This window comes from Saimiri boliviensis, chromosome 1 (assembly GCF_048565385.1).
Source record: "Saimiri boliviensis isolate mSaiBol1 chromosome 1, mSaiBol1.pri, whole genome shotgun sequence".
Lineage (NCBI taxonomy): Eukaryota > Metazoa > Chordata > Mammalia > Primates > Cebidae > Saimiri > Saimiri boliviensis.
The window spans coordinates 66,567,675-66,591,196 of NC_133449.1; the positions used below are offsets into that span (position 1 = coordinate 66,567,675).

The 23,522-nt window shown below is 50.5% G+C and overlaps 1 protein-coding gene across 22 annotated transcripts in view; it reads right to left on the reverse strand.

Annotated features, from left to right (window-relative positions):
* The window catches only part of DYSF (dysferlin), a 231,458-nt gene that overhangs the window by 156,290 nt on the left and 51,646 nt on the right, over nucleotides 1-23,522 (reverse strand). For 12 of the 22 annotated variants that reach the window (XM_003922616.4, XM_003922618.4, XM_003922621.4 and 9 more), the window contains exons 5-13: nucleotides 15,410-15,524; nucleotides 14,008-14,100; nucleotides 13,425-13,636; nucleotides 11,603-11,731; nucleotides 11,139-11,201; nucleotides 10,373-10,423; nucleotides 7,694-7,724; nucleotides 6,998-7,113; nucleotides 1,824-1,950 (exon numbers count right to left, since the gene is read on the reverse strand). In XM_003922616.4, coding sequence (XP_003922665.3) covers nucleotides 1,824-1,950; nucleotides 6,998-7,113; nucleotides 7,694-7,724; nucleotides 10,373-10,423; nucleotides 11,139-11,201; nucleotides 11,603-11,731; nucleotides 13,425-13,636; nucleotides 14,008-14,100; nucleotides 15,410-15,524 — 937 coding nt within the window. The remainder of the gene's footprint in view (nucleotides 1-1,823; nucleotides 1,951-6,997; nucleotides 7,114-7,693; nucleotides 7,725-10,372; nucleotides 10,424-11,138; nucleotides 11,202-11,602; nucleotides 11,732-13,424; nucleotides 13,637-14,007; nucleotides 14,101-15,409; nucleotides 15,525-23,522) is intronic. The other 10 variants (XM_003922617.4, XM_003922619.4, XM_003922620.4 and 7 more) reach the window with 1 other exon arrangement.

Here is a 23,522-nt window from a genome sequence, read left to right on the forward strand (position 1 = left end):
GAACCTGTGACCCCTTCTCACAGGGACTCAGCCCAGGGACTCCCCAGAGGGAGGTCTGTCTCAGAGCAGCAACTCCTGAGAGCACCAGGCCACTTCGTCACCAGTCCCAGACTCATTCACTGTCTGGGCTCTGCATTCAAAGCCTTTCAGATCAAATCTACCAACTCACCCACTGCTTGACTAATTAGAAATCTACACTGCTAAGGGCAGTAAATACCCAGAGAAGGACTGACAGTTGTTTTAACAATATCCCATGATCAGTGCCTGGTTGACATTTTCCTTTAAAGCTATTAGAACAGTGATCGATTTACATGAGATTAACCAAGAAGTCAATTCTGTTGGGTTTTTTTTTTTTTTGAGAGTTTTTCATTTATGCTGCCCCAAATTAATTAGTTTTTAATCAGCCAGGTTATTTATGTATATAGATAGATAGATATGTGTATACACATACATATGTGTATAAAGCAAGTCATGTTTATAAACATATGAGTGGGTAGGTGGAGGGGGATAGTTAAAGATTGTAAGCTAGCTAATGTCTCCATGACTGCAAAAGGCAACAACAATTAGCAAACATTTGTGATCCGTTTGCCCATCTGTTTGGTTTTTATTTTCAAACATTGCAGAGAATTCAACACAAAGCTCTTTCACCTTAAGAAAAGCAAACATTTCTACCTCCCCCTTCCCCTCTTAAGTTCACCAGGCAAACTTCCACGAAGTTGCAATCAATAAGTGCAGAATATTTTTAAGCATGTGTTTTAATACTGAATTAATTCCCATTACTTACGTACAGGCTTTCTTCACAATTTTGGTCCAAGTAAGCGTGTACATTTCATTTATTGACATCAGCAGCCAGAGCAGAAACTCTCAAACAATTATCTTTATGGAAAAGTCATAACCAGGGACCCAAGTTGCAATCCTTCTCACTGACTCTGCTGTGGACAGTGGCTTGGTTATGGTAATGTATGGTCGAAAACAGTGGCTCACGGCTGGGCCTCATGACAGAGCCACCTGGGGAGCCTTTAAACCCTAACAGTGCTGAGCCCTGCCCTAACTCAAGGCAATCTAAAATGCTGGCGGTGAGGGCCCGGCATCTGGACCATAATATCAGCCCAGGTTGATGCCCAGAGCTCTAGGATATTCAGTGTAATTCCTCAGCATTTACTAAACACACAGATGAATCTAGTACCGGGCCAGCCACAGTGAGAAAACGGACAGTGCCCACATTGGGCTTCCTGGGAGGAAGAGGAAATGGGTACAAGTCGGGTGACCCACTGTCCCAGTTTGCTGGAGACCACAGGGTTTCCTGGAACAGGCACTTTCAGTACTAACACCAGGACAGTCCCAGGCAAGCTAGGATGGTGGGTCACCTTGTGGATCTGTTTATCATCAGTAAAGACAGAGGGCCCGGGAGTCCTTCATGCAAACCCTTCCAACGTTAGAGCAGCTGCTCCCCAGCCCAGCTCTGCAGACTTGCAGGACTGGCTTCTTTGTAGAGGGAGGGAAAATCAGTGAGAGCCAGCCCTAAGGGCAGAACAGAGTCCAGATGATGCTGACTCCTCAATGAGAAGCGAGAAAAAGGGTCCACAGATTGCCAGACCAGGCCCAGAGGACACTGGAATGGAGCGAGACGCGGCTATTACTCTCAAGAGTTCTTGAATCTTTGTAACTCCACCAGCACTGATGACTTTTCTTTAAATTCTGATATTTTCCTGGATGCTTCTCCATCCCCCAGGGAGCTGACCCCGCCCACCATCGCCCACCCTCACCGGCCCTGTGCCTCTAGCCTCCTGCAGACCTCCCACCCCAGGGTGTGCCCCACGCACTCTGCGGCAAGTCCTCAGCCCGGAAGACCTTCAGGCAGAAGTGGGCTCCTCTCAGGGCCACACCTGTGGGCCGGAGCAGGTTGCTTTCAATGTCCTCCTTGTCTTCAGAGGGGTCTTTTCTCTCCAGCTACAAAGCAAACCAAATACGATTCCTTCACACTCTCCTGCCCACAGCGTTTTACTTTCCTTTTCTAAGAGTTCCACCTTCACATCGATGCTGCATTCTGAAATAAAGCACACGGTGCTCCGCAACTTAAGACCACGTGGTCTCGGGCAAGGTTCTTCACCTGAGCCTCACCTTCCTCTTGGGCACAGTGGAGACCATGACACAGACTTCCCAGGACTGTGCGAGGAACATCTCCAATAATGATGTAAATGCATGTGGCACACGGCAGGCATTCCACCAACCTTAGTCTCCTTCCCACTCTCCCCTGCCTCGAAGTTAAAATATAGTACAGTAGTGACTGAAAATACAGTACCGTAGTGAGCTGTCACTCTAGCTTCAATAACATGCATGTGTCAATCCACCCAGCCAGTAGCTACTGAGTGACTATTTGATGTCAGTTTGGTGCTGAAGGGCAGTGAATATGGCAGGGAATAAGGGGAAGATGTGAATAAGTGCCCTGTTCCCGTGGAGCTGACGATCTTGAAGGAAAAACAGACTTTCAGCGAGTGAATCCAATCACATGTCCTATATCTTGTGGTTGGAACAGTAATAAGAAAACACATCCCACATGTATTGATGTGTATGCAGTCTCTCACTTAATCCTCATAGCACCTGCCTTGAGTGGGTCTCAAACTTGGCTGCACATTAGAAACATCTGGAAGGGCCGGGTGCAGTAGCTCATGCCTGTAATCCCAGCATTCTGGGAGGCCAAGGAAGGCGGATGGTGGGAGGTCAGGAGTTTGAGACCAGCTTGCTAACATGGGGAAACCCTATCGCTACCAAATAATACAAAAATTAGCTAGGCATGGTGGCGTGCACCTGAAGTCCCAGCTACTCAGAGGCTTAGGTGGGAGAATTGCTTGAACCTGGGAGGCAGAGGATGCAGTGAGCCGAGATCACACCACCTCACTCCAGCCTGGGCAACAGAGTGAGACCTCCATTAAAAAAAAAGAGAAAGAAAGGACACACCTGGGGAGCCCAGGTTCATACCCTAGACCAATTAAAACAGAATTTCTGGGAAAGAGTGCCCATGCAGCAGTGGCTTTTAAAGCTTTCCAGATGATTCCATTTGGCAAAGGAGGCTGAGAATCAGCATCTTCTAGACCAATGCTGTGCATTCCAATTAAAATGCAGGTTCTAGTTCAGCAGGTCTGGGGTGAGGCCCAAGATCCTGCATTTCAACAAGTGTCCAAGTGATGCCCATGCTGCTGGCCACAGATGACGCTCTGGGTATAAGGTCCTAGACTGCCCCCACTTTACAGATAAGAAAGCTGAGGTTTAGCACAGGCTGGAAGCAGAACCCATGTGCTTGGAGAGCACAGAGCAAGGGGGCTGGTAACTATACTGGCTGGGGGTGGGGGAGTGGGTCAGAAAGGCTTCGCAGCTTAAGACTTGGGCAACGAGCACCAGGTGGAGGCATCTGGGCAAGGAGGCGACTCTTGCAGAGCCCCTTGCACGAGGGGAAGTTGGCAGCTGGAGGAACAGACAAAAGATCTGGTGGCTGCTCTTGGGCTAGTGAGCAGTGAAGGGACAGGAGAACAGCAAGGTCAGGCTGTGCCCAGCAGCCAACTCCTTGGACAGCTGCCTGGACTAGCCTCACCCCACTTCGCACTCAGCCACACTTGACAGGTAGAAACCTCCTTCAGAATCCCTGCAGCAAAATGCTCCATCCCAGAACGCCCATATCACAGAAGTGCCCAAAGGGATGCATTCTGTGTTTATTCTCCTCAGCTCATATCAGAAGAAAACAATCATCTTTCAAGCGTCCATAAAAGTGTCTATTCCCCTAGACAATAAGCACTGATTGAGCACCTACTGTGTACAAGACCTGCCCTATAGGCAAGAGGGAAGATAAAAGATATCATATTTGATATTGTCCCCATCATCAAGAAACTGAATCCCAGTGATGAAGACAGACACATAAGCTGGTTAGAGGAAGCTTCAGGGAGGAAGCAGCGTCTGAACTGGGTCTGGAAGAACCAGTTGGCTCTTGGTAGGCAAAGAGAGGGAAGGCATTCCAGCAGGGGAAAAGGCTGAAGAGGGATGGAAGAGCATTCTGTAAAGTCACAGCATCTGGTGTGGCCACAACACGGGGCCCGTGAAGACACATCATGGCAAGTGGGACTGGGAAATTAGGCTGAGGTCAAATGTTAAGGGCCTTGAATGTCATGCTAAGGATTTTGAATTCTATCCTAAATGCAATGGGAAGTCGCTGGACGTTTTGTAAGCGGAATCGCACATAATTCTCCCTGAGTTTAAAAGTGATGACTGGTGATAAGGTGGGGACAGGTGGAGAAGGGTAACGTAAGAGGTTAGGAGACCTCAGAGGACACTTAGCAGGGAGCGGCAGAAACGGCTAGTTGTTCCCCCAAATCCAAACGAACTCTCAGTTTTTAGCTGGACAGCATCAGGGTGGACTTTGTTTCCAGGGTCCCTGGTAGTTAGATGTGACCCTGTGACTAGGTTCTGGTCAATGGGACCTGAGCATAAATGTGTACAGCTTGTGGGCCATGCCTTTGAAGGAAGAGACGTGGCCTCCATCATCCTTTCCTCCCATTTCCCTGGCTGGAATACAGACGTGGTGATGGGAACTGGAGCAACCTTCTTGGGCCATGTGATAGAGGCTGCAGGAAGATCACAGGGGAAGGAAGACCAGGAGCCTGAGTCTCTGCAGAAGCCTGGGTCTGTGCCAGCTCTGGACTGTGGGGCTCACGAGAGAGAAATAAACATCTGTCCTCTTGAACATCTATTATTTGGGTTAACACAAGCTAAACCTATATGGTAATTCACGCAGAGACCCAAGTGAGAGAGAGTGGGAGACTGGCCTCAAACTCTGGACTTGGGATGGGAAAAAGAAGCAGCGTGCGCTGAGGTTTTCACACCAACAAGACCGGCCAACTGCTTGCATGGGGACTCAGGGGTAAAGAATGAAACTCTGGCCTCTGGTTTGGGGGACTAAGTGGATAACCATGCAGTTTCCTAAGATGTCACCTAATACAGGATGGGGAATAGGTTGGGGGAGTGGACAGCAAACCATACCAGGCTTTCCTACAATTAGTTAGAGGGGCCTAAGGGACGTGCTAATGTGGCCTGATGACAAGGCAACTGAAACTGAGCGTCTGGAGCTCAGAAGATCCAGGCTGGAGAAGAGCAAGGTACAAGTCTCAGGGGGTGTCTGAAAGAGACAGGCTCCCCAACAGTGACAGGCAGATACAGCAAAGGAACAGGGCAGGGACTGAACTGCAACACTGAATTCAAAGAACCTGCTGGAAAAGGAGCAGGGAGAATAGGGGGAGTCATGAATGCTAAGTGGGGAGACAGTTTCAGGTAAGGCGTGGGCTCCAGAATCGAGTGCCGTGGCGCAGTGGCGCAGACTAACGCAGAGGAGAGCTCCAAAGCTCTGGTAATGAGTGACCTCACACCAGTGGTTCCGGGGAGGGGAGGTGGTGGGATTCCTGCTGAAGAGAGGAAGGAATGAGCAGCTGGTGAGGGAGTTGAGAAAACGGGACGCGGTGCACCCCTTCAAGAAGCTGGTGATGACCAGCAGTAGGAGAAAGAGAAAATAGTAGTGGAGAGGAGGGGTGGGGAGAAATGGGCCAAGGAAGAGGTGTTTTAGGATTGGGGAAGCTTGAGCCCAGTGCAGATCATGGAGCAGGACACAGGGAAGACAAGTGGGAGAAGAGATCAGACAGAGGAGGCTAAAGACGACAGTGGAAGATGTGAGGTCACCGCCAAGGAGGTGGAGGGATGATGGAGCGGGAGGAGCGGAGGAAGGGAGGGAAGGCAGATGAAGATGGGGGCGACTTTAGGACCACGGGAGCTCCCAGAGCTCTCACCACTCACCACTGTGCAGCTCCGCCTCTCTAAGGGCAGCTGAGGTTGGAGCTTAGGAAACGTGAGAAAGTCTGGACACAGCCAGGAGAGATCAGGAGTAAGGAGATGAGGAGAATGAGATAAGGAGTAAACTCCACCCAGGAAAAAAGAAGAGGCAGACAGCACCCAGGGCCCAGCTGAGTGGAGAGAGAGAAACCACAGTCATCCAAGCAGCACGTCCAGGTGACCAAGGGGCCAGTGTGCAGTAAGGATTGGAGGGCGACACGAGGCATGGCAGGAGACCCCGGGGGCCCTGTCCGCCTCTTCCTCCCCGCATGGTGCCATCAGCCATGTTGAGGATGCCCTGACCTTAACCTCACCCCTGACCTTCAGCACTCTTGGCTTGCCCCCACCCAACACGTCCACCGCCCACCTGCCTCTCTTCTGCTCTGCGCTACTGAGCGCCATGAGGCAAGTGGCTCCGCTACAAACCAAGCGTCCAACCCGGAGCGGCCGCTCTCATGCAGAAACGCTTTCATTACATCTAACCCCTCATTCCTCTCCCACAGTGGTGATTCCAAACCTTTCCTCCTCTTCTCAGACATAGGAAGATGCTGATTCCTCCCCTGCTCTCAACACTGTTCTCATTCTTACCACCTCTAACTTTTAACATGACTGACATGTAGAGATGGTCACAATACATTCTTAGGCAATGTAATTCAAGTCATAATATAAACAAAATAAGCTCACTGTTGCAAAAAGAAAAATATGTGTGTATATCCTTCCAGAGGGATATGCAATAAGATAATACTAGCTCTCTTGGAGTGGTAAGATTATGAGTGATTCATCTTTTTATTAATACGTTTCTACATGTTCTACATTTCTCATTAATTACCATATATTAGTTTAAATCAGAAAAAAAAAGTAGAGTTTTTGTTTGTGGTTTGGCGCCTCTGCACCAGGTGCTGTGTGGGAGACTGTAGGAAGAATAAGATAATACTAGCTCTCTTGGAGTGGTAAGATTATGAGTGATTCATCTTTTTATTAATACATTTCTACATGTTCTACATTTCTCATTAATTACCATATATTAGTTTAAATCAGAAAAAAAAGTAGAGTCTTTGTTTGTGGTTTGGCGCCTCTGCACCAGGTGCTGTGTGGGAGACTGTAGGAAGACCCAGGGAAACATACTCACAGGCGCTTCGTCCCCAGGCCCCAGCACACAAAGGCTGGTTTTCAGGTAGCCTCTGGCCCCAGCAGAGAAGTCATCAGGGTCTGAGAGCAGCAGCCACTTCCTGAGATAGGCGTGCCCTAAGAGAGACAACATCCACTGGTGAGCCCAGAATCAGAAGCCCCCAGCCTGTGGCCACGCCCAGGAGCCCAGGCTAGACTGCACAGGAGGGCTAAAGGACTCATCCACTGGGCCATGAGTGCAGGACTCAGATTCTAGAATCAAAAGGTACTTTGAGTGTTCATGTGGTCAGAATCAGAAATATTAACAGAAACTCCTGTAAGAGGCTGGCAGAGCCAAACCCAAGGCCATTTTCTTCCCCTTCAGGACGGAACCAGAACAGAATGGAAACCAGGGTGAGAGAAATCCTGGCTCATCACCCAAATGACCTGTCCCTGTCTGCTGTGAGCCCAGTGTCCAGTAATGGGGCCTTCTAGATCTGTCCTTCCCGAATGGGCCAATGGAGACACCGGCAAGCGTGACACCCTCCCGAGGGCCTGTCTCACATGGAGGATGAAGGACCTGCCTTCCCTCCCAAGATCAAACTCCTCCTCTAGATTCTAAACCCCCCAGGAGGGACAGTGAGGATCCCAAATGGGTGTCCCCAGTCAGCCTCCAGAACCAAAATGCAAGGATACGGCCAAAGTGGTGAGAACTCACGGGGCTCTCTGTAAATGGTGCCCACATCCATCTGCAATCAATGAAAGGAGACACAAATCAAACTCTTGCCACCGAAGCATTAAAGTGTGATGCATTATACGGATTCCATTAAAAACATGGTTTTGAAGAACATTTGGAAACATAGGGAAACATTCACCATCTGATACTACATGAAAAGAAAGTGAAATATATTTTGATCCCAGTTTGCTGAAGAATGCTTATGTGCAAAAAAAAAAAAAAAAAAAAAAAAAAGAGGAAAAGGGGCTGGGCATGATGGCTCATGCCTATAATCCCAGCACTTTGGGAGGTCAAGGCAGGTGGATCACTTGAGGTCAGGAGTTAGAGACCAGCCTGACCAACATGGTGAAACCCCTCCATCTCTACTAAAAATACAAACAAACAAAAAAAAATTAGCAGGGTGTGGTGGCATGTGCCTGTAATTCCAGCTACATGAAAAGCTGAGACAAGAGAATCGCTTGAACCTGGGAGGCAGAGGTTTCAGTGAGCCAAGATCATACCATTGCACTCCAGCCTGGCAACAAGAGCAAAAAGCCGTCTCAAAAAAAAAAAAAAGGAAAGGAAATTCAACACAATGGAACTATGTTATCCCTGCATGGTAGGTTTGGATGACTTTATTTCATTTTTTATTCCTTCCTGTGTTTTACAATTTTCTATTTAAAAATCCACAGAGTATTGGGATGAAGATGGTGGGGAAAGCTGCAGAGGGCAGGGCGGGGGAGGGTGGGCACGGAGTATCTGGAAACTGTACATTCTACTCTGTTTTTGCTGTGAACCTAAAACAGCTCTAAAAACATCATCTATTTTCTAAATAATAGATTACTTTTAAAATTAGATACAAATAAAATAATTTTTTGACTTAACCCTTCAGTTTTCAGAACAAGAAGGTAAAGAGACTCAAAACATAATTAAGATTTAATTTGTTACAGAATGACTCAGGCTCAAGCCCATTCTTTTAAATAATGCTTCTCCAGGTAAACAGACTTAGTTTTTTATCTTGTGACTTCTTCCCACAGGCAATGATTCCGGAAGATTTGGCAAACACAAAGAAATCTTAGCTGCTAATCTAGCCCGAAGGTCCAACCCAGCAATTTTTTGGTGTTTTTGTTTTTGTGTTTTTTTTGGTTTTTGTTTGTTTGTTTGTTTTTAGAGATGGAGTCTGCTCTGTCACCCAGGCTGCAGTGCAGTGGCACAATCTCAGTTCACTGCAACCTCTGCTGCCCAGGTTCAAGCAATTCTCCTGCCTCAGCCTCCCGAGTAGCTGGGATTACAGGCACTCGCCACCATACCCAGCTAATTGTCATATTTTTAGTAGAGTCGGAGTTTCACCATGTTGGCCAGGGTGGTCTTGAACTCCTGACCTCCATTGATCTGCCCGCCCTACCTCCCAAAGTGCTGAGATTACAGGCGTAAGTCACTGCACCTGCTCCCAGTAATTATTTATTGGGCAGAAGAAATAATTCTAAGGTAACTGCTATGACAATAGGCAGAACCAAGACCCTTATTTTAAATTCATATTTAAAACACAAATTTAAAGAAGGGAGGCATGATATACTTGGATAGAGGGGAGAGGTTAAAATAAGCCTGTGCTTTTTCTTTTCTTTTGATAAATCCTTGGAATTTTCAAAATGAGAAAATGTATAAGAATTACATTAAATTACATTGAAACACTGTGAAGGTCTCCTTCAGTCTGCGCGATTACTAGTTACTTTTACTCTATGTAATCTGTTAAATCCATTGGTTCTTGGTTCTCAGAACAGGACTGTTCACCTCTGGACTGTCTGGGACAAGTGAGGAGGCCTGGGGCAGGGTTCCCCTCTCTCCTCTGCCTCTCCATCCCCCAGGGATCCACATCTGAACCCCACCCCCAGCTCAGAGTGAGAGTGATGTCAGGGCCGAGAGCGCCAGTCTCACCGGCCCAAGATGGTCAGGATGAAGAGGAGGGCTGCCCGAACTCAGACCTCACACTGCCTGCCCCGAGGCGGGGGAACATCCAAATTACAAATAAGGGGCTTGGTTCTGCCTGTTGGAAATAAGGGAAGAACTGCCCTCCCCTCTCTTTTTGTCAGAACACTTACCTTAGAAAACTTGTAAATTTATTATATTGGCCCTGTCTCTTTGAAATGCATCTTTTTAAGAAACTAGATAAGCCTTTTGTCAGCTTTAGTATAAAAATGTCATAGTATACAAAAATCAACACAAGAGTTTGATTTGTGTTTGGTCTTCTGGATACAGTAAATTAGCTAACACAGATGGTCACCCCGATGACCGGGTGACTTTGGGATGAACTCGGTGTGAGTGGCCTCTCTTGAGAATGTGTGTAGTGTGCAACGGGTTGGACCTGCTGGCTAAATTAGCGTGGGCTTTCTTTCTGTCTTTGCAGCATCTTAGCAGATCACTGCCTGGGATGTGCATCTTGCTCCGGTTTAAGACCTCTTCAATGATAAAAAGTGCTTTCGTTCTCTTCCACCTTCGTGGAGAGGTTTTCTGGGAAGAAAGGAGTGCTGCACAGAGGGTTTGGCGTTGTTTTTTGAAGTTATGTTTTCCCAAAGCAGGGACGCACAGGATCTCTGGAGTGCCAGCCCCTGCCCATGGTCTACAGAGCCTCCACCAATTGGGAGGAGTGTGAATTGACTGCTTTCATAGAAAATAAACCGTTACCCGGAACTCCCCGAGAAGAGCATCTGTCCTGAGAGAACGCGAGTCCACCACCTGCAGAGGAAGATCACCAGAAACTCACATTCACAGGGAGCACGTGTCCCACACCGCCAACCCGGTAGCTCTTCCCTCCCAAACAATAACTGCCAACACTTCACGCTTACTCAATTCTGGAGATCGTTCTACGCAATGGTTAGCCCTCACAAGAACCTCCTCAGTAGAAACTGTCATCATCCCCATTCACGAATGAAACAGGGGCACAGAGACTTGTACAGAAACACACAATCCCTCCATGGCATAGACGGAGCTGGAATCCAGCCTACTGCCAGGGCCTATACTTTCAGCCACTAGGCTATGGTGCCTTTCAGAGGAGATGGGGGAAGAGCCAAGGCCCAGAGAAAGAGAATCTCAGTCAGAAGCAGGCACACTGTTTGGATAAACAAAATAAGCTGGGAACTTAAATGTTCATTGCAACAAGTGATTTAAGGACCCTGACCTGGCCCCCTGGGGGGGTTGCTGAGCAGTGGGGTCTCCTGCGGCCACTACCTCCCAGCTGAGCTGTTGCAGGCATGTCTGTGAGTTACTCCACATCATCTAGGTGTCAGGCTTTAACACACCTCCCTCTTACCTACATACTCACACACTCACCGACAGGCACACACACGCATGCACACTGACGTGCACATGCACACACACATACACCTGTGCACACTGACACCTATGTGCATACATACAGCCCTCAGAGAACACTCGGACAGCCGAGACGTACCGTGATAAAGATAGGCTCATCAAACAGCTCCGCGGGAGAGTCAAACAAGTTGAAGAAAAGAGTCTGTTGGTTCAGAGCAAAGGGAGACATATCAGTGCCTGCTGACCCCTTGGGCCAGGGAGAGGGAGGACCACCGCCCCCAAGCATCCAAGCCTAGTAGTTGAGTCCCCTCAGAAAATGTGGATTGGGCTCAGCTCCGGGGACTGGACAAGTTCTGGGGTGTTCCGCCCCTGGCCCCACAGACATGATGATTTCAGGGTTGAGTGGGTGGCTGGCCCTGGAGGGTGACAGGGATGCAGGAGCCCTTTCTCCAGTGCCACAGATAACCTCCCTGGAGGCCAGCACATCTCACCACCCAGGTCAGCGCCATATGTAAACACTTGAATGAATTGCCCAATGTCTGCATTGGGCTTCCAGATTGGAAGGCCCACCAAGGTCTGGCCCTTGTGGCCCGTGCCTCCCACCTCATTGAAGAGTGGGCTGTTTCCCTTGTGGATTCGAGTCCGTTTGGTCTGCCCTGCAGCGGTGACCTTGACCACAGGCTTGATGTTCACCCCCGGCAGCTGGCGCCCCTCGATCACCTGGACCCTGATCTAAAGTCAGGAGGGGAAAGAGTGGAGGAAGGGAGAAGGGTTAAGAACCACCCACCATCCACCCCAAGAGTCAGAAAGCTCAGGGACCGTCTCACCACTGGCTTCTTGGGAAAAGTATTAAAAAGGAATTAGGAAGAGCATTATATGAACAATTATATTTTCCCACCAAGGGCCCTTGCATCTATACAATGCCATAGCTCCACAGAAGAGCTGCCAGGCTGCCCCTTGTCAGCTACACGCATTAAACCCCAGGGGCGGGCAGACACAGTCGCCATTCATGTCATTCAGCCATTGGCACAAGCCCACCCGAGACCCACTGACACTGGCATTTTTCAGTGGCTTGAATATCTTTATTGACAATTCCCTCCGAGGTCGAACTTACACAGTGAAGTGACCCCAGAAATAGTCTTTATTCTTTATAAGATGCAATGCTTTCTTAAATTCTGAGAAACAGATTGAGAATTTTTGCCATTCAGCTGTAAGTAAATGAAGACTTCAAGAACATCTATGCTTTCAAATATTAGGTAAGATATTTTAAAATATGAAATTTTAAAATATCAAAGCAATTCTATGAAAAAATATATTTACTGGTTCTACTTTTGAATCGGCTGTTATTTATTGACCAAACATCTTTTTGCCAATTGCATGATATGGGAGGATATATTCTTAACAGCAATGGGAAGATAGATGAGTGATTTTTAGTCTTCTCATTTTAATGTATTTTCCAAGCTTTCTAAAATAAATGTGTGTTAGTTCCATAAAGAGGAAAAAGGCAATATGAAGATGTTTGGGGAATCATAGTAAGGGGGCTAGAATGTTGTCTCTTTGGGCAAACGGTTAGAGCTATGACTTCCACTTAAATTACCATGATTTAGAACAAAAATATTTTTGCGATTCGTTGCAGTTAGTATTACAGAGATTTAAGCTTCCTGCTTTTAACCTTGAAAGAAGTTGTAAAGAGTTAACTATCACTGCGTGACTACATCAAAATAGAAAATTCTTTTGAAAAGAAAAAAAAAAGATAAGCAAAGGACCAAAGTTACAAGGCAAATAAAATGGGATGGATTTTGGATAAAAATGTGTCAAAGTGTTAATATTAATAGTTTTTATTCTGTGATGAGCTTGAACAAATTCAAATTCCACATGACTCTCAGAAAAATGCATGCCTCTATGCAGGGAATAGATATAGGGAGAAACAAGATGTTAGACAGAGCTTCTTCGATGTAGGGATCTTGTTAAAATGCAGATTCTGGTAGAGCAGGTCTGGGTGGGGCCTGGAGACCCTGCATGTCTGACAAGTACCCAGATGATGCGGAAGGTGCTGGACACAAACCACACCTGAATAGCCAGGAGCTTGCTGGCTGGATACACCCTGGTTAGGAACACAGAGCAGAGGTGCAAAGACATGCTGCATCTCTGCAGTGACTTTTTTTTTTTAAGTGTAATTTTTTTTCAGTGCAAAACCACGGGGCTGGGCAGACTTATTCTGAGGACCCAAGATGTGAACTCCCTATTCAGCATCTGCCCAGGCCCAGGGACACTACAGATCCCACCCCCGCCCCCCGCCACCCTCAGGAGGGCCTGAGGATCCCACACACATTTTCCCCTGAAGCTGGACAAACCAGGCAGGTGCCTGGCACCAGCAGCTGACGGCTGAAGAGGAGCCTGGGGTCAGAGAAAGTCCATTCATCACCTGGAAGTCCTGTGGTTTGTCTGACAGCAGCTTTCTAGGTGCAGGCGTACTTCTCTTTCTTTTGACCCCGGCGGGGTAGGGAGGAGGGTGCGAAGGTGGTTTCCTCGGGGTGATGGGAGCCCCTGGGCCTGGAGTCCCGCTTTGATCCAGGAATGGCTCTGCCTCATCTCCAGTGAGTCCCTGGTCCTCTGTGTCTTCCTCTCCTCCTGTGTCTAAGAGGAGAGGACCCTATTGAGGCCTGGGTCCCTCTGGCCCTGCCCCAAGTACCCAGCCCAGGGGGCAGAAGATCTAAAAGATAAGGGCACCAAGACCCACCCCCTCCTCCTCTCCCCGCGCTCTCCCCATCAGTGAGCCAGGATGGATAAGGTAGAAAGAAGAGGAGCTTCCAGTAGCTGAAACTTGAGAGTAGTCAGTCCAGTTAGTCAATGGGAGGAAAAGAGAATGGCCCTAGCCCTCCCACCCGCCAAGTCCTGCAGGATGAGTCCTCTGCCACCTGGCCCCACTCCAGCAAGCTGACCGTGGCGGCTAGTGAGACGGTTACAGGGAGGGTCTGGGGTCGGGACAGCCCTGGCCCGTGTCTCACCCGTTGGGGCCGGCCATTTCTTTCCAGAGTACCTCGTGTCCATGGTGCTGTCACTGAGCAGGGACCAAGTCTCGGCCCGGCTCTGTCTCCCGCCTGTCTTGTGGGCAGGGCATAACCCCGGGAGGGGAGGGAGGAGGTTGGGGTGAGAGAAACCAACCTACTGCATCCCCAGCCCCAACCCTGGCTTCCCCACCTGCCCCAGCCAGAGACAGCTCAGAAACAGCTGCCAAGCCCAGTGGGACCTGTCCCCTCTCACCACCTCCCAGGAGGGTCCAGGGGCCTCCCCTGATTGGCCTGCACCTGACTCTGTCACATCTGTCACTTCAACACAGTCCCAGAGCATCCAGCCCTCCACCACCAGGGGCACCTCTCCTTCCTCCCCTGAGACCACTGCAGCTGCAAGCTCAGGGTGACCAGGTTACTCCAGTCCAGGCCGATCTCCAGTCTCTAAGCTTGGCCAGTGCTGAGCCCCAGTGAGACGGCTCTGCTCTGCCGACCTCACCACAGAGCCCTGAGCTGGGCTGGCCCCAGGACAGGCACAGGGCACACCCGAGACAGGGGCTGCTCAGTTTTTAATGCTGGGGTTGCCTCTAGCTCCCTTCACTAAGAGAAAAACTCTCGAGTCTTTCTCATGGGCAAGTGCCCGCTGGGCTGGGTACATAGCTTCCTCCCAATCCCAGCAGGCTAGACCACATGGAGGCTCCCACGCCCGGGCCCACCACTGGTGAGCCAGCTACTCCAGGCTGGGTCCTCGCTTGACCAGCCTGGCAGAAGCACGTGAAGAGAGCTGAGACAGGCACAGCACTTAGCTAATTTAGTCTGCTCCCTTCACAAACAATCTATGGGCCCAGGGAGGGAGAGTAATCAGCCCAAAGTCACACAGCAACTCAGTGTCAAAGGCAGGACTGGAAGCCCAAAGTTCAGCTCAGGGCTCTTTCAAGGAAAAAAAAAAAAAAAAAAAAGCTAGTGCTTTTGTCACACACCATTACTGAAGGCCTGCTGGGTGCCAGAGCAGGGAAGCATTTGGTTCTGGGGAGTCTGTGGGCCTCAGGTATCACCTGAGCCAGGCCCCGTCCCCACACACCCTTCTTGGAGCTACACAGCTGAGAACACCCAGCCCAGGCTCAGCCCCGTCCCGGGGCAGCTGGGGCTGGGAGGCCTCCTCACACTACTCCCAGCAGCAGCCGAGGGAGCGTGCCTGCTATGCCTTCTTTCTGCACAGCAGAAGGCAGCCCTCGGGACTTCCCACCCACTGCACCCTCTCCTCTCCAGGTCTGGGCCGCCCCCAGCCTCGGGAAGGCATCGAAGGCGAGGAAGCCTCCCTGCAGTCCCAGCTCCCAGGTTCAAGTAGCACTGCCGGCCTTCTTCCCAGGGCCCAGCGAGGCTACCGTGGGCTACTCACCTGCCACTACATCCAGGTCAGGCAGAGTTGGGGAGGGCTCCAGAGGAGTGGGGGGCGGGAACATGGGCACAGCTCCAGGCAGCGGCGTGTAGGACACCTGCAGGACCAGCGAGGCCTGGAAAAGACGACACGTGGGGGATGGGTTAGTGCGCTGGCCTCAGACCACTGCCTGCCAGCAGCTTCCCTTTTTCTGGCATCCCTCCACCAAGTAATATGGCTCTGGTAAAGGCCAGGTTTGCAGGGAGTTGTGGCAAAGCCACCCCCAGGGTCCCATCAGCATAGTCAGGTGGCTCAGAGCAGAGAATCTGGAGTCAGGTTCCAGCACTCAGGAGCTGTGTGACCTTAGGCAAGATCTGTGACCTCCCCAAGCCTCAGTTTTCTCATCCATAAAACTGGGGTTAGTCATAGCAATAGACCTTCCTCACAGGTCAAATGTAGAGTAGATTAGCTGACGCAGCACATGGTGAGCATCTGCAAATGAATCAGGGATCCACCCTCTCCTGCAGGGTTCTCCCACTCTCCACTCAGCCTGTCAAAAGGAAAATGTCCCTCTGGCCGCTCTGCTCAGTCAATGGCTCGCCCCTACTTGTCCAGGGACAACGCAGTTTTGCTCAGGCCACAGCTCGCACTGAGAGGGTCTCAGGGTGCTGCCAGCTTTGCCGAGCCCTCTTCCTTCCTGCCCCCCACCACGTCCTCAGCTGTCCCGGCTTGCAGCAGCTGGAGAGGAGAGGGACTGGTGACACCCCTCACAGACAAGGTCGGGTTGCCCATGTGCCCATCCCACCCCAACCCTCGCCCTGAACCTGGGAACGGCTCGACCTCATCAGGCTCTGCAGCCTGGCTGCTCCCCAGCCCGCCCAGCCCCGCCCCAGCACCGAGGGTCCAGCAAGCCTCCTGGGCAGCCATTCTCTCAAATTACAGCAACAGATACTCTAAGAAAGTGTGGGAAGCACAGACAGCCTAAGGAGGAAAAATGCAAAAGAAAACCAATTGTCCAGAATTCCCTGACTGCATTCCAGCTCTCTCCAGTCTTTCAAACAAACAACAGACAGGTCTGCTGTATGCAAAATAATTTTCTTTTACTGAATGTCAGGCAATAACTCTCCCCAGGTTTTGACAAACCCTTTATAAACACAATTTTTACTGAAGCACAATGTCCCTCTGAGTGGCTCTGGCATAGTTCACGGGACCTTTCTGCCGAATGACCTTAGGGACATCAAGGGACTCCCAGAGCCAACTCAGTCCCGAGACAGAAGGGCCTCAAAGCTCCTGACATACTCAGCTCTTGAGCTTGAACTCTCCAGACTGGAGCCTGAGGAGGGACAGCCACACTAAGGGAGAGCAGCACTGGTGGAAAACAGGGCTCAGAACACTGAGGAAGGAGGCGAGAGCCCGCTCAGCATCCCAGGAGACCCAGGAGGAGGTCGACAAAGGCCACTGAGACCCTTGAATTCCCTTACCCAAGGCCTGGCCATAACCTGCCCTGGGGCTCCTGAGTTACCACCGGGTGTCGCCACTTGAGCAGCCAGTCCCCTCAGCTCCTGCAACCCGTGGAGGGGAAGAGCCTTCCCATCTGCGCAGACGCCCCACCAGACGCCCAGACTCCCTGAGATGCACCAGTTCGGTAGGTCTAGGGTGGGCCTTGGCATTTATATTTTTCACAACTTTCCTAGGACTTTCTTCCACTTCAGCAAAAGGTAATTTGGGCTCTTTGGAGAAAGAACTACTTCCAGGGCTAGGGCAGGGAAGATACAAGATGAGCCTGGACCATCTTCTTGTGCCAGAAAGGAAGGAAATGCTCAATGAATGAATGATTTTTAAAAACACATCAAAAGAGGCTGGGTACAGTGGCTCATGCCTGTAATCCTTTGGGAGGCTGAGGCAGGCAGATCCTGAGGTCAGGAGTTTAAGACCAGCCTGCCAACATGGTGAAACCCCTGTCTCTACTAAAAATACAAAAATATTAGCCAGGCATGGTGGCATGCACCTGTAATCCCAGCTACTCAGGAGGCTGAGGCAGAAGAATCACTTGAACCCGGGAAGTGGAGGTTGCAATGAGTCAATCGCACCACTGCACTCCAGCCTGGGCAACAGAGCAAGACTCCATCTCAAAAACATAAAATAATAAATAAATAACATAATGTAATGTAAAAACATGTCAAAAGGACACAGCAGCCAACTTTCAGGAGCTCCCACAGGCCAAATCTGGGACAACAGAAACATGAAAATACATAATGACAGTAACAGGTTAAACAATTGAATAAAATAGAAATACACAAATCCATACTGTAATAAAGAAATAGGAAAGGAAAAAGCTTTTTCTGACTACCAAATGCCAACTGATTAATGCAGGAAAAATAATTGAGAATATCACTATTTAGCAATCATCAAAGCAATAATAAATTCAACCAAGAAACAGCAGTCATGTTAAAACTGGGTATGGCCAGGTGCAGTGGCTCATGCCTATAATCCCAGCACTTTGAGAGGCTGAGACAGGAGGATTTCTTGAGCCCAGGAGTTCAAAACCAGCCTGGGCAACATAGTGAGACCCTCATCTCTACAAAGAAATAAAAAATTAGACAGGCGTGGTGGCCCACACTTGTAGGCCCAGCTACTCAGGAGGCTCAGGTGGGAGAATCACTTGAGCCCCTGAGGTCAAGGCTGCAGTGATCCGTGATTACACCACCGCAACGGAGGAAGACTGATCTCAAAACAAAAACAAAAGCAGCTCATGGAGGTTGGGGAGGGTGGCTCACGCCTGTAACCCCAGGACATTGGGAGGCTGAGGCAGCTGGATCATCTGAGGTCAGGAGTTCAACACCAGCCTGGCCAACATGGTGAAACCCTGTCTCTACAAAAATGCAAAAATTAGCCGGGCGTGGTGGCATGTCCCTGTAATCCCAGCTACTCAGGAGGCTGAGGTAGGAGAATTGCTTGAACTCAGGAGGTGGAGGCTGCAATGAGCCAAGATTGTGCCACTGCACTCCAGCCCAGGCAACAGAGTGAGGCACCATCTCAAAAAAATAAAAATAAAAATAATAAAATAGCAGCTCATGGAACTCATGGGTAAAGTTTAGATGGCATAGAGGATATTACAGAGTCACAAAATTATTTTTTATTTATTTATTTTTTTTTTTTTGAGACAGAGTTTCTCTCTTGTTACCCAGGCTGGAGTGCAATGGTGCGATCTCGGCTCACCGCAACCTCCGCCTCCTGGGTTCAGGTAATTCTCCTGCCTCAGCCTCCTGAGAAGCTGGGATTACAGGCACGTGCCACCATGCCCAGCTAATGTTTTGTATTTTTAGTAGAGACGGGGTTTCACCATGTTGACCAGGATGGTCTCGATCTCTTGACCTCGTGATCCGCCCGCCTCGGCCTCCCAAAGTGCTGGGATTACAGGCTTGAGCCACCGCGCCCAGCCAGAGTCACAAAATTCTGACATGAGAAAGGGCAGTGCACGAATGATGAGTGGGACATCCAGCAAATGCTAGTGCAATCACGTGATCACAGTTAACAGTGTGGAAGAAAACGAATCACAACCATCCCACCTGATAGGGCACAAAGAGAGCCACACAGCGTCAGTTGTGTCACATCCTCACCAAAGATGCACACCCTAAATCTGAACACAGGAAACATCAGACAAAACCAAAGTGGGGGACATACTACAAATAATTGGCCTAAATTTCAAAAAATATCCGGCTACAAGGTTATAAAAGTCACAGAAAGACTGAGGAATTATTCCAAACGGAAGGAAACTGAAGTAACAAAATAGCTCGACGCAACACATGTGCCTTCGCAGGATCCTTCTGCTACAAAGCACACTGTGGGAAAATGGATGAGCCTTGAATGGGGCCTGGGGATTAGATGAAAGTGCCCTGTCCATGTTAGTTTTACCCTTTGGAAGGCTGTGCTGTGGTTACAGAGAAGAAAGCCCTTGGCCGGGCGCGGTGGCTCACATCTGTAATCCCAGCACTTTGGGAGGCTGAGGTGGGCGGATCACGAGGTCAAGAGATCGAGACTATCCTGGTCAATATGATGAAACCCTGCCTCTACTAAAAATAGAAAAATTTGCTGGATGTGGTGGCCTGCGCCTGTAGTCCCAGCTACTTGGGAGGCTGAGGCGGGAGAATTGCTTGAACCCAGGCAGCGGAGGTTGCAGTGAGCCAAGATCGCACCACTGCACTACAACCTGGGCAACAAGAGCGAAACTACGTCTCAAAAAAAAAAAAAAAAAAAAAAAAAAAAAAAGGAAGAAAGAAAGTTCTTAACTGGAGAATAGCACACTAAAGTTCAGACGGTGGGCCAGGAGTTTGGCACCTTAATGTCAAATGGCTCAGGGCAAAATACTCTTTGTACCATACTTGGCAACTTTTTTTTTAGATGGAGTCTCTCTGTAGCCCAGGCTGGAGTGCAGTGATGCAATCTCAGCTCACTGCAACCTCTGCTTCCCGGGTCCCAGTTCAGGCAATTCTTTTGCCTCAGCCTCCTGAGTAGCTAGGACTGCAGGTGCGCACCACCATGGCCAGCTAATTTTTGCATTTTTAGTAGAGACAGGGTTTCACCATGTTGGCCAGGTTGGTCTTGAACTCCTGACCTTGTGATCCGCCCACCTCAGCCTCCCAAAGTGCTGGGATTACAGGCATGAGCCACCATGCCCGGCCTGGCAACTTTTGTCTAATTCTTAAATATTTCAAAATAAAAGGTTTTAAAAATATGCTTCTTTTTAGGAATAGCCACAGGAATCTCCTTAGGCAGAGACAAATAAAGCCCCCACCCATCTATGCTGACTCCGGCCCTCCAAGAATAGCATGAGGTCAGGACCAGCTGCATAACATGCAGGCCCAGCGCAAAATGAAAGTACAGAGCCCCTTATTCCAAAATAAAGCATTATCTGGGCATGGTAGCACACGCTTGTAGTCCCAGCTACCCAGGAGGCTGAGGCAGGAGGATCACTTGAGTCTACTTGAGCCCAGGAGGTCAAGGATGCAGTGAGTCCTAAGAATTTCAAGATGGAAACAGTAGAGAATGAAGCCAAGCACGAGACCCTTATGGGTGCAATGCTCTGTGCAACGGCCCCAGAGGCCAGGCCTGTGTGAGGTGTGTGTTTGATTTGGCCTGAGTTGGGTCCACATCTGAAAGATGGGGAGTGATGTCTCTGGCCTGACCTGTTCATTCATTAACTCACGTATCCATTACCTCTGTGTGTGTGTGTGTGTGTGTGTGTGTGTGTGTGTGTGTGTGTGCACGCGCGTGTGCTTGCATGTGCGAGTGCCAGTGTGTTGGGCATCTGCCAGGACCAAACACACCATTCAAGATTCTGGAGACACTTCCACAAATAAGACAAAGGCCCCTGCCTCCATGGAGCTGATGTCTTGGCAAAGAAGACAGATAATAAACAATATACAAAATAAATACATAAAGTACAGAGCATGTTAGAAAGAAAAGAAAAAGTAAACCAGAGCAAGAAAGATCAGCAACGTTAAATCAAGCAGTCTGAGTGGACCTCAGTGAGGTGAGGAGAGTTCAGCAAAAACTTGAAGGGGCCACACCTGGGCTGCCCTTGGGTCTCTGACCTTGGAATCAGATCCCCTGGAAGAGCACCTCTTCCTGTTTCTAGGGGCCCACCCTGCTATCCACTCACTGCACACCACCTGGGGGCTTCTATACACCATCTCCGTGAGAGGGGCTGCCGGATTGTAACTGCTCCCCACCAATGACAGCTCCTCAGCATGGGGACTCAGGGGCAGCCGTCAGCAAGATGCAGACAGGAGCAGCCCTCTCCAGAGAGAGGGCTTCAGAGACCACTTAGGCAGCCCCTCCTGGGGTTTCCTGAGCCTCCGGTGTTTCTACACCAACAGCTCCACACCAATCTCCTGAAGAACTGGCACCATCCTGGTGACCCGGGCCCTCGAGACTTCTGGCACAGAGGCAGGTCCATCTTCTAGCTGCCCATCAGGGAGCCAAAGGGATATCCCTGCCCATCCAGAGGCTCCGGAGCTCAGAGTCTAGAACAGACCTCAGCACCGGGAAGGGGCCCCAGAGACCACAGCTGCAGGATCTGGTGGTGAATACCGAAGGTCTTTGGCTCTGCTGAGGCTCTTAAGGGAAACTGGGCATGTCTGTGGGATCTACCCCTGACCGGGACCTTGTACCCTCACCATGACATCACAGCTCAGCCCCTGTCTCCTTCTCTAGACAGAGCTGAGATTTTCTTTCTGGAGGATGTATATGAGCCCTGTGATCTCCCAGACCACATGACCCAGGCCTAGAGTTCCCAGCGGGACCTTCCTCAAGGTCCTCCACATCACGGGACCCCACCTGAGAGCCCGGGTCCTCAGCTGTCCAGCCCAGCAGCACTGCAGGGTTCTCCCCCAACAAGGCCATTGTCAGTCAACCGTGTGTCCACCAAACACGCTGCCCTGGAGTGGGGTAACCTCGTCGCCCTTGTCTGCTGCCTTGGGGCCCGCAGTCAACAAGATCAGCAGAACTCGAGGCTTCTGTTTGGCCCCAGACTAAGAGGGCACAGGGCAGGGAATAAGCTCCTCAGACCCTCCCTGGCTGTGACCGTCCTCCAGGCTGTGTGGCCAGGTGCCGGGGTCCTCCGCCCACCCTGCTGTGCCCAGCCCACTGTGTGCCTCCTACCTCCTCAACCAGCACTGAGCACATCAAAACCAAAGCCCAGACCAGCCTGCTCTCACCTCCCCTGACACATGTCCACGTGGATAGGCCTGGCCTGAGGGGTGCCTGGCCCTCACCGACCTCTCCCTCGGACAACCTCCAGAAGCAGGCAGAGGGTAGCTGTGGCCCTGAGCTGATACGGGGTTGGTGGGCAGGAGTTCCACACCCGTGAAGACGGCTCAGAGACTCACCGAACACCGTTCTGCCCGCCTCGGGTCCCTGCTCCCAGCACGCAGTGCCCTCCTGGCTCCCCGACCCGCACATCACTGGGCTTCATGGGCTCTTGTCCTCCTCTGTGATCTGACTCTGGCTTTAAGGCCCGGGTGATGCCTACTGAGTGTTCGCCATGTGTTCACACCCTCATTTTAAGAGTGAGCTACTCTTAAAATACATCCGGGAGGATGCTGCTTCTTTCCTTGTGTGTGTCCCAAATCCTTAAGGCCTGGAGGTTCCTCCAGGACAGGGGAGTGTCTTCTCCTTCAACCTAGCAGCTGTCAGAGGGTAGATGTGGCGTCTACCATGGCATTCAGCCCAGCCTGCCATATCTAAAGGGACTCAGGTGAGAACACTGAGCAAAAGGCGAATGGGGTGCACCGCCGGCCTGCGGCGGGGCTCCCAGCCTCTCCACGCCCCTCAGGCGGCCAGGGCTTCCTAAGGATCCACAGGCCCTCAGCAGTTGCCTTTGGCCCTTAGAGGCAACTGAGTTACCGTGAAATGGGGGGCCCAGCATGCTCTGCTGATTGGGCTTGGCTCAGAAATGAGGTCTCACTGAGTGGCCAGTGAGAACCCTCAGAGTTGGCTCTCCATCCCTGCCAAGCACACTGCCAGTTATCCGTGCCTTGCACTGCCATGCAGCCAGCCCGGGTCCCAGGCAGGAAAGCCCCAGCCCAAAGGGTCGTACAACCTGTCTGGGGCTGCGCTGTGACTTTAATGCCGTCACATGGACTAGAATCTGATCCTAGACTCTGAACAAATAAGAACTGCTTCCTGGGCAGCAGGGAGGAGGGTCTCCCACCCCATTCCCAGCCCGAGTTCAGCTAGTGGGGCTCAACCCGGCAGGACCCAGCACTTCTCACCCATCTGCCACCTCCTTGATCTCACACACCCTTCTTGGAGACATGGTTGGTGAAGGAATGTAAAGTTCTGCAGACAGCCAGGAACCCCTGGCCAGGGAAGAGAAGGCGGCAGGCTCCCAGCTGGTAAGCGTGAAGCCCAGACAGTATGGGAATAAAGCTCAGGAGGAGGTGAAGTGAGGCATGCAGGGATGGCTCCAGCCTGGCACGGCCCCATGAACAGGGAAAAGCTCTGGAAAGCTCTGGAAAGCTCTGACTTGGGGCTGGACTTTGAGGTTGGAGGGGACCAAAGGGCAGGAAACGCCAGAGCTGGAAGTGAGGGCCAAGCCTGACCCCCAGACCTTCTCTCTCCAGCTGCCTTG